General features: G+C 48.4%; 1 protein-coding gene across 1 annotated transcript; it reads right to left on the bottom strand.

Annotated features, from left to right (window-relative positions):
- Window positions 1–278: 278 nt before the first annotated feature.
- On the bottom strand, window positions 279–10592 carry LOC133349598 (uncharacterized). The gene is made up of 2 exons (XM_061563163.1): window positions 10578–10592; window positions 279–1700 (listed from the first exon to the last, which is right to left on the bottom strand). The coding sequence occupies exon 2, from the start codon at window positions 1695–1697 to the stop codon at window positions 279–281; it is 1419 nt and encodes a 472-aa protein (XP_061419147.1). The 5' UTR covers window positions 1698–1700; window positions 10578–10592.
- Window positions 10593–17674: the final 7082 nt, after the last annotated feature.

Below are 17674 nucleotides of genomic sequence, written 5' to 3'. Positions count from 1 at the left end.
GGCTCGAATGGTAGGTGGCTTGTGCCTGCGATTAGTCTTTTAAGTTCGGCATTCATTTTGGCCACATGGTATGTTAAGGTTAGAATAGCCAGGACTAGTATGATCATCCCTGTTGCCCCTGTGATTCCCATCCCCATCTGTTGATTTCGCTGATATCCAGCCACTTCGGTCGCCCAAGTAAGATCTGTTATGTTAATCTCTGATTCGCTGAGGGATAATTTCACCATATGGAATTCTTTACTGTTCAACAAGTTGGACAGAGTGCTGCTTATCTCAAACTATTGGCCTCGGAATGTGTCTACTATTTCTACCTCCGCTTGGTGTAGGCTTTTGTCTAGGTTATATAATACCTTGTCCCCTATGCGTACGAATGTTCCTCTTGGTATTGTGACCAGTGCGACGTGGCTTGGAATCGGAACTTCCATAGTTATGGAGTGTTGATCGGTGGAAACAATTGCCGTGTCTAGAGGGGTGCTAATCAACCACTGGGCATTAGCTATCATGGCCACTGTTCCGGTTCTTTCTTTGGGTTTACTTAGCTTAAACTTGCAAGTTTCCTTGGAGCTTAGGTTTGACAGACCACACATTAGTTCTGCTGTATTGGTCAGAAATGGTTCCCCTGGGCAGAGCCAATGAACCTCTTTCATTATTTGACACAGGTTTAGGTCAGGCACCAGGTACTTAAGGGGGCCTTCTTCCTGGTAGGCCACCACTAAGGGAGTTTCCATCTTGGAGTAAATGTCGTTATTCCATGTACCCACGTTCAATACTGTCCGCAATCGAAATACATTTCCGGGTTTGACCAGGGGTAAATTTAGCAAAAATGCCAGCTGTCTAGTTTGGGGGTCCACATGTATGGGTGTGGCTGTACCCATGTTGAAGGCAATTTGTACTTGAGTTGGACTGATTGTTTCCGGGGATGCTGCTTGTAGCACATCTTTTATCAGTGTTGGAGTTACCAGATATGACGGAATTTGTCCTTGTATAAGATCACTGACGCTGCCGCTGATGCTACGCAACAAGTCTTGGATCACCCACTGAATTGGCTCTCGAATACTCTCTTCTTCGTATAGACCTCGGATTGCAGAACTCAATTCTTGGAATGTTAAGTTAATCATGATAGAATGTAGGTTTACGAGAACCACGGTGTCTCGGAGGGTGGATCCCATTTCGACCAGATTCTTTTGTTGGTGTTGTATTTGCTGATGGATCTGATGCATATCGAGCTGTAAATTCTCGATACCTTGCGTGAGGTGTCCAATCTTTACGGCGTTGGATATGGATACTCCTAGTGTGATTAAGGAGCTAAAACCGGATAGTATTCCAAAGACCCCTCCCAGGCCGATAGACCTCTTGGAACGTGTTAGGTTGACAGTGGTGGGGGGAAGTATCATGGTTCTTTGTAATTGCTTCAGGATCGTTCCGATATTCTGTTCACTATATCTTAGGAAGTCATAATACCATATTCGGGTTGCTTGGGTGGCTTGGGGTGGTAACTTCCCGAAGTGCTTCTTTACCACCAAGGCAGGTTCCAAGGAGACATAGACTTGTTGGGTTACTATTTTCGTTTCGGTTACTAGGAAGCTGGAGGAGTCTCTCAGCATCACCCCGGATTCTGGTCCTGGCTTGATCAGCTCTTGGCTCCCTTCTAGCTTGGCAAGGTACGTTAGCAGGAGCGTGAGCAGGAGGGCTGCCATTCCCTGGAAAACAGGTTACATATTATTGTAGTGTGATAAGCCCATTAGTTTAGTTCCCCCCCCCCTTTTCCACCTTTATTCCTCATCTTGCTCCACCAGCACAGGGTACGGTTTGATTTGGTTGATGTGCACCCACTTGTATTGCTGCTCTCTTCCTGTCTTTGTGATTTTTAGCTGATATACGACTGGGGACATTTTGTCAACAACCTCGTGTGGTCCTGTCCAGGAAGGCAGGAATTTCCTGCACTTCTGTTTCCTTTTCTCGTAATTGAGGTACCACACCTGGTCTCCTAGCTGGTATTCTGCGTGGCTGGCTTTTTGGTCATAGTATGCTTTGCTCCCCTGAGCCTCTACTTGCAACTGGTCCCTGACCATAGCGAATGTGCTCTGTAGGTGACTATTGAGTCCCGTCAGGTATTCAGTTGGCGTCATTGCCGTCGGGGTCTCGTCCTCCGCTGGGACATATAACAGGTGTACTGGGAGAGTCATTAGCCTCCCTGTCATGATCTCGAAGGGTGTCCTGCCTGTAGCTCGGTTGGGTGTGGCTCGCATGGCCATCAAGACTAGGGGTAGTTTCGTATCCCAGTCGCGGCCCGTGGTAGACACATATTTCTTTAGGAGGCTCACGATGGTCCTGTTGGCTCTTTCCACCTGTCCTGAGGATTGTGGATGGTATGCGACATGTAATTGTCTTTTTACTCCCAACATCTTCCACACTTCTGTGATGACCTCGGCTGTGAAGTGGCTTCCTTTGTCTGAATCGATCGTTGACGGTAGGCCCCATCTACTGAATATTTGGTTGATCAGTAGGATAGCGGTCGTTTCCGCGGTGTTGTTGGGTGCTGGTAAACACTCTGTCCATTTAGAGAATGCACAGGTCACAGTTAGCATGTACTTGTTCCCTTTGGTTGATCGGTTGACAGGTCCTATCCAGTCGATTTGTAGGTTGGACCAAGGATAATCTGTTCCCCTCCTCTGTAGGGGTGCCCTATGCTGTGAGGTCGTTGGCTGGTACTTACAACACACGAGACAGTTGGACACATGTTTGTGTATGTCTTCCCCCATTTTTGGCCAGTAGGCCACCTGTCGCAGCATCTGTCCCGTATTCACCTCGCATCGGTGGCCGCTGCACGGTTCATTGTGGGCGTGTTGTAACATTATTTCTCGATATTGAGAGGGGACTACCCATCTAGGTCGACCGTCTTTTTCGTTTGTGTATACCAGTAGCCCTTTTCGCATTGAGAACCTTTTGATTTGGCTATGCATGATCTCGAGCTCTTTGTTGTCATTCAAGTTGTCAGTAGTGATTGGTTTTCCTGCTGGATCTTGGATATGATCGGCGAGTGTCTTTAGTGTTTCGTTCTCTTGTTGCATTCTGATCAGGTCTTCGGATGGCTGGGCACTGTTCAATTGGGCTCTGGTTCCAGCTTCTGCCGGGTTCTTCCCACTTCTTGTGACCAGTCTTATCACGGCGATGTCTTGGTTCGTCGACTCTTGTTGTCCGTCTCTGTCGGTTTGGTCTTCTAGCTTCCACGGGGTGCCTTCCAGGCTTCCCACTTTTGCTATGGCATCTGCTTGGTCGTTCCCAGTTTTCTCTTGACCAGGTATCTTGGAGTGCCCTTTGACTTTCTTCCAAAATATCTTCATATCCTTGTTCTGAACCATCTTATCTATGGCCTCGAATAGTTCTCGATGGCGAATTGGTTTATTCCTATGGTTCTTCATCTCGTTTTTTTTCCATATGGGTAGGTGGTGCAGGAAGCTGTGCTGTACGTAGTTGGAATCAGTGCACACCACCATGGTCCGTATTTGGTTATCGGATGCCATCTGGACAGCGATGTGTACCCCGACCAACTCTGCATACTGGTTTGACTTTGGTCCCAGCTGAAATCCCTCTTGAATCCCTGTGAGTGGGCCAGTTTCCCAAATGACTCCTGACCCAGCGTGAAGCTTGTTCTCCTTCATCTTGGAGCATCCATCGATGTATACCACTGGTAGGTCGGCACATGTCTCCTTCCTGAAGGGCAGGTACCTGTTGTCCTCCGGAGGTATCTTTTTGTCCTCTGCTTCTATGCTGTCAAAGGTACAATCATGTAAATCGGCAAGACCTTGGGCCATTGGACTTTTCTTGTTTTTTGCGTATTTCACTGTGATTGGTAGGCCTTGGAGTGTCAGTGCCCAGCTGGCTATTCGGCTGCTGGTTACGCGGCCTTCTCGAATCTTCTTACTGTTGAGGTATGCCAAGGATTCATGATTCGTTTCCAGGATGATCCTCTCTCCGTTCAACAAGTTCCGAAAATGTTGTATGGCCCAGATGTTTCCAAATATCGCCTTCTCACACTCGGAGAACTTCATCTCCACTCCCCGGAGGGCTTTGCTGGCATAGGCAATAACTCGTTTCTCTGCTTCCTGTCTCTGGTACAGTACCGAGCTGATACTATGATCTGAGTATGCGGTCTCCAGGTAGTATTCTTTCCCTTTCTCTGGGTATGCTAGGCAGGATGCCTCTGTGATCTGTCGTTTTAATTCTTTTTCTGCGGCTTCCTGTTCCTGTCCCCACTCCCATGGTTCGTCTTTTTGCAGTAGTTTAACTAAGGGTCGAACGATTCCTGCGTAGTCGTCCACGAACTGTCGAAGGTAGTTGCAAATCCCTAAGAAGCTCCGAAGGGTCGTGACTGTGGTGGGCGATTTGAGTGCGAGGAGGGCTTCAAGTCTTTTGGTTTGGGGTAACATTCCCTCAGTGCCGACCTGGAGCCCGAGGTAGTCCACCCTTTTGCGTGCCCACTGTCCTTTTTGTATTGAAATCTTTGCGCCTGCTTCCTTTAACTGCTCGAGGGTATGCTGGAGGCTCTCGAGGTGTTCTTCCCATGAGGAGTCCTTGACTAGTATGTCGTCGACGTAGACGATGGTGCCTCGCTCTTTTGCGTCGCCCATCGCCTTGTGGAGGAATATGTTGAAGTCTGCAGGTGAGTTCGAGTATCCGAACGGGCAGCGATTCCAAGTATACTGTATTCCGTCGAAGGTGAAGGCCAACTTGTATTGATCGGTTTCTTTTACTGGCATGGTCCAGAAGCCATTTGCTAGGTCCATTGTGGTGAGTATCTTTGCGCCTTTTATTTGGTTGAGACCGTGGTCGATTTCTGCCATTGGCCATTGAGATAGGGGAACCGTTTTGTTGAGTTGCCTATAGTCGATGGTGAGTCGCCACTTGCCTGTGGGTTTCAATACAGGCCAAATCGGTGAGTTGTAGGTTGAGTTGCATTCTCGAATTATATTCTTCTTGAGTAGGTTCTCTAGGGTTTCTTGGATCGACTCATAGGCGGCCAGTGGAATCTTGTATTGTTTCACGTATACCGCTGGTGCTCCCTCCAGTGTGGGAATGGATACCACATGTAGGTCGGTTTTGCCACAATCATAGGAGTCTTTGGAGAATAGGGAGTTGTATTTTTGGAGCAGTTGTCGTAGCTCGTCTCGTTGAGTGTCGCTCTCTAGGGCGTCTGCTGCTTCAATTTGTTGTTCTATTTGTTCTTCTATTGTAAGGACTCTTTTCTCTTGGTTTGGATCTAGGGCCTTCGTGGTTTCGGGCGGCTCGGTTGAAAGTTCCTTTTGCGTTACTATCGGTTGAGTTGCCTTGGCTTCATCCGAGGGTAATACGCTCTTGCCCTTGTGTTCTCCTTCATCAGTTTGCAGTTCGTCGGTTTGGCCTCCAGGGGGCGGTATATACTCCATGAGGGGATGGTCATTCGGTGATACTGACTCTAAGTCGGCTTCCTTTCGGTCTTCTCTCAGTCTGTTAGTCATTAGCTGAGTGATTCGAATTCCTGCGGGGAGCTCGTCTTCGTTCCTGATTGTCGTTGATAGGTCGTCGAGCTCTTGTGTTATCACTTGGATTCCCGTGGAGTCTCTCATAACGTCTTCATCTTCTGAGTCCCTTTGTTGCTCCGGCATTGACTGTGCCCAAATTTGTCGGGATTCAAGGTTCATAATGGGTTTCAGGCGATTCAGTAGTTCGATCCCAATAATCAGTTCTTTTCCTGGGTATTGTACGACATATAGGGGATGGTTCATGTTGATTTTGTTGAACGTCAACTTCGTCATAACTTTGCCCAATGGTCGCATGTGGGTCCCTTCACATCCTGAGTAGGTAAGTTTACTTGGCATCATTTGTAGTGTTTCATTCTTCCTCTGGAGGGCAGTCTGGAGTTCGTCAAATAATTCTCTGGATATCATGGATATTTCTGCTCCAGTATCACAAAGGCCCTGGCTGGTCAGGGTGTCTTGCAGTATTACTTCCACGTGGACTCGTCCGACTGGTCCTACGGGAATCAATTCCCCCAGATGGTACCCTTTTCCCTCTGGTACCACTTCGGTGATTGCTTCGAGGCTTCTTGTCTTCCCTACGTTCACTTGGGCTACCTTTGCTCTGGGTGTGTCCTCCTCCTGTGTGGGTATAGTTGGTAGCTCTTTTTCCATCCTAATGTGGTGAGCATATCGATTCCTGTTAGCTAACGGTGGTCTATGCTCTATTGTTAGTGGAGGCGGCAGTGGGGGACGATATGGTAACTGGTTTGGTGGGCGTCGGCCTCCGCGGGGTATGTATGGCCCGTCACTCGCTCTTCCTCCTCCATAATTCCAGCCTCCGCCCTCTTCTGCATTCCATGGTGGTGGCGGCTGTGGGTGCCAGGTTCCTCTGGCCTCGTTCCTCCCCCCACGTGGAACGTTATTCAGCGTGTTGTGGACGGGTGTTGATTCTATTGGGTTAGGCGCCCTCTCCTGGGGGAATTCATGTCCACCCCGTGTGGCGCTAATATTATTCCTTGGAGATTCACTTCCCTCCAGATCGAGGCATTCTTTATCTCTGGTGACGATGTGGGTTTTGGCTATGCCAGTGGTTTTCCGTCCGTTCACCCAGGCCGTGTGGGCCTTGCTTTCAATCTGGCGTAGGGAGGCAGTCTCGGGGTCCAACATCATTCCTACTATTCTCACTATTTCAGGTCTCAATGATTGGAAGAACATCACTTTTAAGACTGTCTTATCTCCCTGGGCATTGTCCACGTCCCCTGCGTAATATGCTTTCTTAAGGCGTAGGAGATAATCTCGTGGGTCTTCGTCTACACGCTGGGTCATCAACTTTGCCGCGTTCAATCCTTCGGATAGTGTGGAGTATTCCCCAAATCTCTTAACTACTGCTCGGCTCAATTGTTTAAAGTCACTCTTCACCCTATTTGGCAGGGAGGCTACCCATGGTCTGGCGGGTTCATGTAGGCTCCTTGATAATAGACATGCCTTTTCTGTTGATTTACCCAGACCCCGGATCTTAGCCTCCTGTTCTACTGTAGCTATGTGAGTGTGGATATCCCTGTTCTTGTTATGTGGATCGAAATAGGGAATTCTCACGAGTGCTTTGTCCATTAGTTTTAGTGTCTTACTGTTAAAAGTGTGTTGTTCGTCATCAGTGGTGTCGGTTCCTGAGGAGTGCTCCCTTGAGCTACCCTTGTCTCCACTATCACTGTTGTCATGTGTCCCGTGTCTGTGTCGTGATCTCCCTCTGTCCGAGGATTCGTATCTGTCCCGTTGCTTGTGTCTCTTGTTTTCCTTATGTGGGTCTTGTGATTCGTGCTTGTGGGTTGGTGTGCGTGATCTCCTTGAGCGGTGTCTATGTGGTGAGTGTTTTTGTCCTTGACCTTCATGCTGCCTACTACGTGTGTGGTGCCTGCTAGGTGAGGTGTTGTATTTATGTTTGTCTCGTGCTTCATGGTTATCGGGATTCCTGTCTCTGTCATCTGTGGTGCGGGTGGTTTTGCGTGGGTGATTTTTACATGTCATGCGTCCCTCTGGTGAGCTCTCTCTGTTACCCATGTCGTGTTGGTCATCGTCAGAGGAGTCAGTGTCAGATGAGCCGTCACCATCACGGTGGCTCTGCTTAACATAACTTTTGTAGTGCCTTTTGCACCTTTTACGTGGGTCAACTTGGCTCGGTGATTTCTGCTTATCCCATGGCTCATGCTTGTGTGATGTGCGTCTCTCTGGTGAGCTCCTGTTACCCGTGTCGTGTTGGTCATCGTCAGAGGAGTCAGTGTCAGATGAGCCGTCACCATCACGGTGGCTCTGCTCAACATAACTTTTGTAGTGCCTTTTGCACCTGTTACGTGGGTCAACTTGGCTCGGTGATTTCTGCTTATCCCATGGCTCATGCTTGTGTGATGTGCGTCTCTCTGGTGAGCTCCTGTTACCCGTGTCGTGTTGGTCGTGTTTGTGCGAGGTGCGTTTCTCTGGTGAGCTGTCTCTGTCATCTGCATCATGTCGGTCATACTTGCGTAGCGTGCGTCTGCCTGGTGTGCTGTTTATGTCATGTTTCCCGTCTTGCACCAGCTCCGCCCTTTTCCGCTCTATCATTACAGTGTATCCTGATGACTTAGGGTTAATTATTTGTCTCTCTCTAACGTTGGGGTGGTCGGCCTCATGTTTTCCCGTTTGTATTATTATTTCCTCTTCTCTCTCCTCGATTTGCGAGGGTGTTACTTTATCAAAATTGCTTTGCATAGTAGCCATACTCATTGTGGGATCTGGCCCTGGGCTACGTCCACGTGGCTCGGAGTGTGGTAAATTGTTACTCCCGTATGTGTTCTGTGTATCAACGTCTGGGTGTTTCACTGGTGCATTTAGTGCGGATTCTTTCTCTCTCACGAGGGCGTGCAGACGCTCTACCTGCACCATTAAGGACAGTTTCTCTTGTCTCTCCCTTTCAAAATTTTCCTCATTCCATAATCTTTCTCTGTCTGTCTGTGCGAGGAGATACGAGTCTACCCTCGCTATTTCTGCAATTTTTACGTCACGTTTGGCTTTGCCACATTTCATCACGTCCTTAAGTAGTTTCCTTCTATGGGCCTTAACATCTTCTGTATGGCTCCCCTCCCATATATCTCTCTGCTCCGTCTGCTGGCTAGCAGTCCGTCCAGTACGTTTTAACACAAATTCCCGATATTGTTTTTCCATAGATTCCATCTCCTCCTCAGAGGTCCACTCTGTATCAGTGTTATGCGTTGGTGTGTCAAACTCAGAATGTTGTGGATCCTGTGCCATCTCTATTATGTAGTGTGGTTAATAGACTTAAGAGTGTATCTTAATTCTAACATCTCATGTGCGTCGTGAGTTACTCTAGAATTCCCCTTCAGAGCACATATAAACAATTGTATCACAGGATGCGTCAGTTCAACTCGAGCAAATAATCTCAGCCCAGCTGTCTTTGTTATACTCTGCTACTCTGGTACTTCCCTTCAGAGCGCGTTTTGTTTGTATACCCCCGTTTACAATCACAAGGCAACGTTAGTTCACAACACTTTGATTAACACATCAGTGATTCGTTCCCGAATTCATGCATAAACTGTCTGCGAGAGATCCCGGAAGACGAGCCCCCATTATGTTGTATATGTTGGTTATCAAAATTTGTTATGTTGTATGCGTGCGTGGGTGAAATTATTATGTTGTATATGTGGGTTATGAATATTCAGTGAAAATAATAATAATTAAATGAAATTTGGCCAAATGTGTAATTATCCAGGAATATGTTAATTTATGTAATTATTCACATTTTAATTATGCCAATTCGAGAGGTAATCGTATTAATTATGCGAGTGGGTGTAATTATGATAATGCAAGTCGTTATGATAACCAGACCTCGCCTCGGTGATGAGGGTGGGTTATCGATCGGAATAAGGCAATTAATCGTATGCAGTTATGCAGGTGTGGTGTAAGTATGCAAGATTAACTTAGATTAACTCGGCATCGTTGTCTAGGTTCGTCTCATTCTCGCTTTAACATTCCCAGAGTGTGTATTCGTGGTTATATTTTAGGTCCCCGGTTCACCCCGTTATCGCTTTAACATTTACTGAGTATGTATTAGTGTGTTTATTAAGGTCACCAAGTTCAGATCTCAACGCAGAAGTAGATCTTATGCATAGATTTCAGGAAAGAATCACACAACCACTTCTGTATTGATCAATGTATTACTAATTCAACCTTAACTATGATATAGTATGCGAACTCTCAATCCCGGAACGTCAACACGGCATCAATACAGTATCATCAACGATTGTCTGATTTCACTTTGACAACGGCACATGGATCCCGCATAACGCGATGGTTGTTAGTGAGAGAGAGAGTCGTTAAAATATGCAAATACTATGCTAAGAAAACCTTAACGTTAATGAATGATTATACTCAATATTGTTCACGCAGTACCGCACTCCTTATTGATCATACGCAACCCTTATCACGTTGTTAACACCTTGGGTCACGGGACAGTTGAATATTCTGTAGAGGATGCGAGTACGTGCGGCGATTATGACTGAAAGATACTTGAAAGATTATACGGCGATAAAAAAAACACAATCAAAAACAGTTATTATTCTTAAAGGCACCAATCTCAACAGATACATCGGCAGGTTATCTGACAACAGAACGGCTCGGAGTAAGGGCCTGCGACGGTGCTCCTTTTCCGAAGATCGTTATCTTATACCAAGTTTACTAATTGGGGACCAGATCACCTGATAAGGATCCGGTGGGCCACCACTCCCCACGTGAGCGTGGCTCGGCGGAAGGAGGTGCCAAGAATCAGTTCGTATTGATGGATCTGTTGGGAATTTATGCGATTAAGAGTACAGCCCACTAAATATTAAAGATAAAAATTACGAATACTTTATAAACGACGGATGGCCATCACTCGGTCTCGTTGTGATGCCTTCCCAGCCACGGATGGCTTATGGGTTCGAGTGTGTTTGAGTGGTAAGAGTTGTCTTGAATAGTCAGTGTTCGGAGTCGATTCTTTATGTCAAACAGACGCCTGGTGGTCGTGTGGTGAGGGGGCGGTGCGCGTCATACGTATCAGTCGCTCCCCTGTCACCGTGGTGAACTGGTTCGGATGCCCGTTGATACGCTGTCGCAGTTCGGAACCCGGTCGGTAGGTGGCGCCCACAACTCGCTCGCAGCGCGCAGCGCTGGGTCGTCGCCAAACTGCGATGCTCACCACTCCGGCGGCAGCAGAGACCTCCGACTCGGCAGAGGTTGACCCACGCAGGCCGAGTTGAGCTGTCAAGCGGGTCTTGCCCGCCTGCAGAGGAGATGGGGAGCCGCTTGAGTCGAGCCCCGAGAGCCGGCTTTGGCAAGCCGATCGAACTCGGCTGAGTCCCAGACGAGCTGAAGATGAGTCGAGCCGACCCGCTGGTCGCAGCTCGCTCCTGAGCCGACCCTCCCGGTCGAGCTCGCTCCTGAGTCGACCCGCTGGTCGCACTCGCTCCTGAGCCGACCCGCTGGTCGCACTCCTGAGTGAACCCGCTGGTCGCACTAGTTTCCAATGCTCAGGATCCTTTCCTTTATGCCGAAAAATCCCCCTGGATCCCGCCCACAAGGCGGGGCTTCTTCCGATTTTTGCTGTGTCAGGATCTGTCCGTAGGCAGGTGTGTCCATGTGTGTGTCCGTACGTCCGTATGTCCTTGTGTGCATCACTCACGGTATATTCCGTTGTCACACTCCCTCCATAAAACCCACGAGCAAACAATCAGATGTTACAAATTGCCTCGAAGTCGTCTCTCTGTCTGGGTGCAATATTATCTCTTGTCTGGCCTTCTTCATGAACCCAAAACACAGACGTTACAAATCGTCTCATAGGCGTCTTTGTTCGTGTTGCACAACCTGGAGGGAGGGGCAACACTCTCTCCGACCCGGCGCACAAAGAAATGGTTAAAAAGTTTTAAGTTAACATTTGTCCCTTACTATTTCACAGTTATGATTCTGTATGTAACCTAAGGTCTGTCGTTTCCCATCGTGGTGCTTGACTCAAGTGGAGGTGTTTCCCCGAGCGTATACACACTCCTATCCCGCGCTGCGGGGATACAAAGACGGCCGGGATCTCCCTTTCTCTCCGACCCTGGGTTTAACATCGTTTTTTTTTATTATGTATTTATATTCGACCTGGTGGTGATTCATCCCGTTATCCTGGCTTTTCCATAAGTTTTACTTTTGTCTTTTCATGCATATGCTTATTACTATTAATTTATTTCCGATATCTTAGGTTAAGGGGTAAGTTTCTTGATCCTAGGAATTCGTATTCCTTGGTGCCTGCATGGTTATATAAGCGGAATATAGTTTACGGTGAATAGCGTTAACATTGATGTTATGTGCGATATTATGTATTGTGATGTCTTTAACTTAACTTGTTTGTCAGAGCTTTACTGACACGAAGTTGCATTTCATAGCCCCGCAGTCTTTGCCCCACCCTATCTCTGCTCGCCGTGGTTGTTGCCGTCCAGCTGACGCCGTTAATTCAAGGCCTCATTAATTTCCGTCACTCCTTGTAGGTGAGGGCGGTTGAACCTTGGAGTCAGTTCTGGTTTTTGTCTGCCTGCTTCTTCTTGTGTCCCCTGACCCCGGGAGTTATTATTCCTACTTTATGGCCTGTCGAAGCCCGACTCGCTGTTGCTGGCTGGTGTTGTTCCCGGCTTTTTGCTTACGTTTGCAGTTCGCCGTGCTCTTATTTTCCTTCCCTCTTCAACCTTATATCGACTATTCGCTCCTGTCTGGGTGCGATTCAATTTTGACTTAGGAAGGTTCTGATTGTCATATGCTTCGGGTCGAGTTGTATAGAAAGTATTAAAGTATGGAAATAACATTTCATTGACTTAATGATGGTGATGGTTCAGTAGGCGTAACTTGTGGCCTGGTTTAATTGGAGTGGGTGTGAATATCAATAACTTTAGCCTACCCTGTTGTTAAATTCCGACTTTAACGTTACTTTAATAGCAATACAGAATAATTGAGCTTTTTGTCTTAACTAGGCGAACGCGAACTTCTGGTGACCCCCGCAGCCTTGTTGTTCAGCTGGGTCTGCCTCCTTGAGAGATATACACCACTCTTATTTTCGTCTCACTGTGGCCATCCAACCTTCTGCTCTGGGAGTGTTATTCTTAATTTCAGGTCAAAGGCCCCCTCACGTTCAGACGTGCAGGGTTGTTTAAATCAGCTCCCTCCCCTGTGCACGTGTTCCAACTAGCTCGGAATCCCTAAACACACAATCAGTGATGATTCCTGGCTTTCTGTGGTTGTGATTTAGACAAAGGCGCCTCTGCTTTCTTCCATTGCCTTTGAGTCGACACTGCCCTATTATTTGCCCATGTGCTGAGGTCATTGAATTCGTTTTGACTTCAGTAATATTAACATTCAGTATTGGATTAGCAAATGGGCAATGGTTCATTGATGTAGCTCGCAGCCTGGTCTCCAATTTGAGCGAGCGCGAGGATCGATAATTTAGCCTACTCTGTTGTTGAATTTCAAATTTTGACGTTACTTTAAAACCATGCAGGATGGTTGGGCTTTTTGCCTTAACTATGTCTGGCTGACACTCCCACTGTCTCTGCCGCCTGCACGGGTGACATGTGCCCGTTCATCAGGCCTTATCTTTCCTTGAAGCAAGGTTGCAAATTCTGCCATCCTAGCCCTCCTCCAGTTCATTACTTAACAACACCTGGTGTTTTGCAGTTTGCTGCGCTTTGGTGTGTTTCATTCATTAAAAAAACAAGTAAAAAGATAATATATAAAAATATCGTCAAATATTATTAATCTCAATTTTGGAAGAAGGGTTAAGATACAACAATGGGAGGAAGGTAACGGATAAGGGAATAAGGGAGGCACTACTAGGGGAGCTAAGACATGAGGTTAAGGACCCAGAGGTACTGGGAGGGAGGATCCAGATGGAGGAAGTGGAGGAGGCAGTGAGGAGGCAGAATAGGAAAAGGACACCAGGACTGGATGGAATTCCAGCAGAATTCTATATTACATTCTGGGATTTAATGAAAGGGGACATGCTGCAGATGTATAGGGAAATGCTGGAGGGCGGACTGGTGCCAGAAGAAATGTGCGAGGGGCTCATCACGCTGATGTATAAGAAGAAGGGGGACCGGAGAGAGTTGCGAAACTGGCGTCCAGCTCTCGGGGACAATTCCAGTAGAGTCAGGGGTGAGACAGGGGTGCCCGATGTCCGCGGTTCTATTTGTAATGTGTATGGAACCCCTTGCACAGGCAATGAGAAACAATGAGGAGATTAAGGGAGTGACCATCCCCGGGAATAAGGAACAGGGGAAGGTGGCACTATATATGGATGACGTAGTCGTGCTCTGTAGGGACGTGGCATCAGTGTGGGGGGCCATGAAGGAGACAAACCGATTCGGCCTGGCCTCCGGCTTGAAGGTGAACGTGAGAAAGAGTGAATTGATGGCCTTCGGGGACCCGAGACTATTTGAGGGCCGGCCGCCTGAGTTGGGAGTGTCCTTTTTGCCGAGAGAGGTCGGCGGAACGAAACTGGGACGGGAGGATAAAGCAGGTAAAGGGACAGTTAGGCAAGTGGGCCGGGAGACGGCTCACGATGGAAGGGAGGATTCTGGTAGTGAGGGTGGTGGTTTTACCAACACTCAACTACCTCGCATATGTGTACCCGCCAGGTAGAAGGGAGGCAAGAATCCTGGAATCGCTGTTGTTTAGATTCATTTGGGGAGGCGGGATGGATAGAGTGAAGAGGGTGGTGATGTGTAAACGTGTCGAGAATGGGGGGAAGGGCGCCCCAAATATTGCACGTGTGCTGTCCTCAATTTTTGTGTGCAACACCTTGAGGTTATTCTTTTCCGAAGAGCCCCGGGGGAAGGCCGCTTGTTATTTAAGGTATCGCCTGACGTGGCTCCTGAGGGGGCTTGGGATGACCCAATTACTGGCGGGCACGCCCTTGGCCTGGCCACAAGGATGGCTGAATGCGGCGGTGGGTGACTACATAATAGAGTACAATTTGAGTCAGAGAGGGGGACCGTGGAACTCCGAGGAGGTACTGGCCGAAATAAACGAAGGGGAGGCTTGCGAGGGGGTGATGGGCGCAAAGAGGACTATGTACTGCCAAGTGTGGAAGAACATCTCTTCAACGGCACTCACAAAAGAACAGAGAGATCTGTCCTGGTTGGCGGTATGGGATAGATTAGCGACGAGGGGCTTCATGTTTTCCCGCCGAATGGCACATTCGCCCAAATGCCCGAGGGGCTGCAGCACAGACGAGGACGCGGTGCACGTCATGGTGAAGTGTCCCTTCGCACAGGAGGTGTGGAGACTGAGCAGTCTGCTGTTGTCCTGGTTTTACCCGTCGCAGGTGACAAGTCGGGACATTATGTGGGGAGTCTTAAGGGAGGTGCGGGGAGATAACAGAGATCGAACGTGGGCCATAATAGGCGCGACAAAGGAAGCCTTATGGGGAGCCCGCAGAAAAGAGTTGGATGGGTCCCCTATATCACCTTTGGGGGTGTGCTACTGGGCGAGGAGGTTGCTAGAAAGAGTGATCGAAGTAGATCGGGTTAGGCTGGGATACAAAGCTGCAAGTGTGAAGTGGAAATGGCCCCTACCCGGCGTAGAGTAGCGAGGGGACCGGCGGGTATAGGGAAGGGATAGAGAAGGAGGGCCATGCACATGTTAATCGGCCTGCTAAATCATATGGGCGAGGAATGTACGTGTTCGATCCGGGGAAGGCGATGCGATGGAACAGCGCACGGGTGTATGGTGGTAATGAATGTATATAAGGGGCATGGGACGGTGTGCGTTATGGCGGCGAGCTTTTTCTGCTGAATTGTATGTGAGTGGAGCCCGCGGATGTGACGGAAACTCGAAGGGGCCGATCGATGCACCCGGGAAAGAGTGTTTTTCAGTACTCTTTTTGTTTTTTTTTGTACCTACTGAGAAGTTAATAAAACTTTTAAATCGCAATTACCAGCGAAACGTCGTACTGAAATTGTAAATGTTGTGGTTTCACGCTTCAACACACCGGTGGGCTAAAGCAGTGAACTATTTGTCTTTTGTCAACGTGACACTTTTTTACTGATTGGCCGTGTCGGGTGGTGGAGGGTTACGACGCATTTATAAATAACGCGATCTAAACCCAAAAACGTTGATTATGGACCCTCATTCAGTTTAATAACCAGGCTACAGTCTACATTATAGACTGCCAGTATGCTCACCGAGGTTAAGAACCAGGCTACAGTCTACATTATAGACTGTCAGTACACTCACCCAGCTTAATAACCATTACTACAGTCGACACTATAGACAGATAGTACACTCGCCAAACTTAATAACCAGGGTGCAGTCTACATTATAGACTGTCAGTACACTCACTCCGATTAAGAACCAGGCTACAGTCTACATTAATGTTTTTTGTTCTTCTATATATATAAAATCGCGAATCTGTCTGTCTGTGTGTGTGTGTGTCGCCGGACCATACGCACTTTCATTGGACCCCGGTTGCCCCTGGCAACGGCTAGCGATGCCTTCGCCACTTTCATTGGACGGCGGTTGCCCCTGGCAACGGCTAGCGACGCCTTCGCCGCGGGCTGCAGTTTCATTTGACGGCGGTTGCCCCTGGCAACGGGTAGCCACGCCTTCGCCGCTTTCATTGGACGGCGGTTGCCCCTGGCAACGGGAAGCGACGGGCCGTGGGGTGGACGCCATTTTTAATTCCCGGTAAAAATAGGCGCACGCATTAACACGCGACTCTGACGTTAATTCATCTAAGTTTCACGTCCTCTTCACTCCCCCCCCACCACAATGTGTGCTATTACTATTATAGGGTCGGTCGATTATTAAATTATAGCGATTACACAGTATTATTGTAGCGCGGGGGGGCCGGCACCCGTACCCAGCGTCAGCCGGGTGGGAAAATCAGGCGAGGCGGGAGGCTCTGCACGCTGCTAGGCCTCGACACCCACCACGCCACTCTGAGGTAAATTCATAAAAGTTTCACGTCCTCTACAGAGTGGTGAGGGAGAGTGGCGAGGGAGGGAGAGTGGCGAGGGAGGGACTCAGCCTCAAAACGAGTAACTGGTGTGGCGTATTAACATCGCCACTGGGGAGACAAAGGCGGCCGGGCGTGGTGGATCCAAGTCCCGGGCAAAGCCGGGTCATGTCTATGTGTGTATGTGTTTATGTGTATGTCTGTGTGTCTGTATGTATGTGTGTATGTATGTGTGTGTATGTGTTTGTGTGTATGTATGTGTGTGTATGTATGTGGGTTTTTTGGTATGTGTTTATGTGTATGTCTGTGTGTCTGCATGTATGTGTGTATGTATGTGTGTGTATGTGTTTGTGTGTATGTATGTGTGTGTATGTATGTGTGTGTATGTGTTTCTGTGTATGTATGTGTGTGTATGTATGTGTGTTATGTGTGTGTCTGTGTGTCTGCATGTATGTGTGTGTGTATTGTGTATGTGTTTGTGTGTATGTCTGTGTGTATGCATGTGTGTGTATGTGTGTGTATTTATGTGTGTATGTGTTTGTATGTGTTTGTGTGTTTACACTCGCATTACACAAATGTGTTGCAGGTCTAAGGCGTTCCTCGCGCAGCATAGCCGCTTTATTATTTCAGTCGTTTACTGCCGTACGCACCCTGAAAGTCGTGCGTGTCTGCAGCAAGCGCGTGTATGTGTACCTATGGACGCGCGCGCGTGTGTTGTGTAGGGGGAACGGTAGTGTAGTGCTTAGCGTGCTGCCTGTGTGTCTGTGTGTGTCTGTCTGTGTCTGTCTGTGTGTGTCTGCGTGTGTCTATGTGTGTGTGTCTGTGTGTGTGTCTGTGCGTGTGTGGTGTGTGAGGAGCGGTGGGTGTAGTGGTTAACGCTACGCTGCGCTACCAACCCGGCGAACCGAGTTCCATTCCCGCTCACGGCCACCACCGGTGACGATTATTTGAACCTCCCCTAGGTCGACTCAGCCTCAAACGAGTAACTGGTGTGGCCTATTAACATCGGCACTGGGGAGACAAAGGCGGCCGGGCGTGAGTGGTGAGGGAGGGAGAGTGGTGAGGGAGGGAGAGTGGTGAGGGAGGGAGAGTGGTGAGGGAGGGAGAGTGGTGAGGGAGGGACTCAGCCTCAAAACGAGTAACTGGTGTGGCGTATTAACATCGC

The sequence above is a fragment of the Lethenteron reissneri genome, chromosome 30 (assembly GCF_015708825.2).
Source record: "Lethenteron reissneri isolate LAM-NWPU_2019-01 chromosome 30, ASM1570882v1, whole genome shotgun sequence".
Classification (NCBI taxonomy): domain Eukaryota; kingdom Metazoa; phylum Chordata; class Hyperoartia; order Petromyzontiformes; family Petromyzontidae; genus Lethenteron; species Lethenteron reissneri.
The sequence above is the reverse complement of the archived record's forward strand: the minus strand, read 5'-3'. Positions and strand labels throughout refer to the sequence as shown.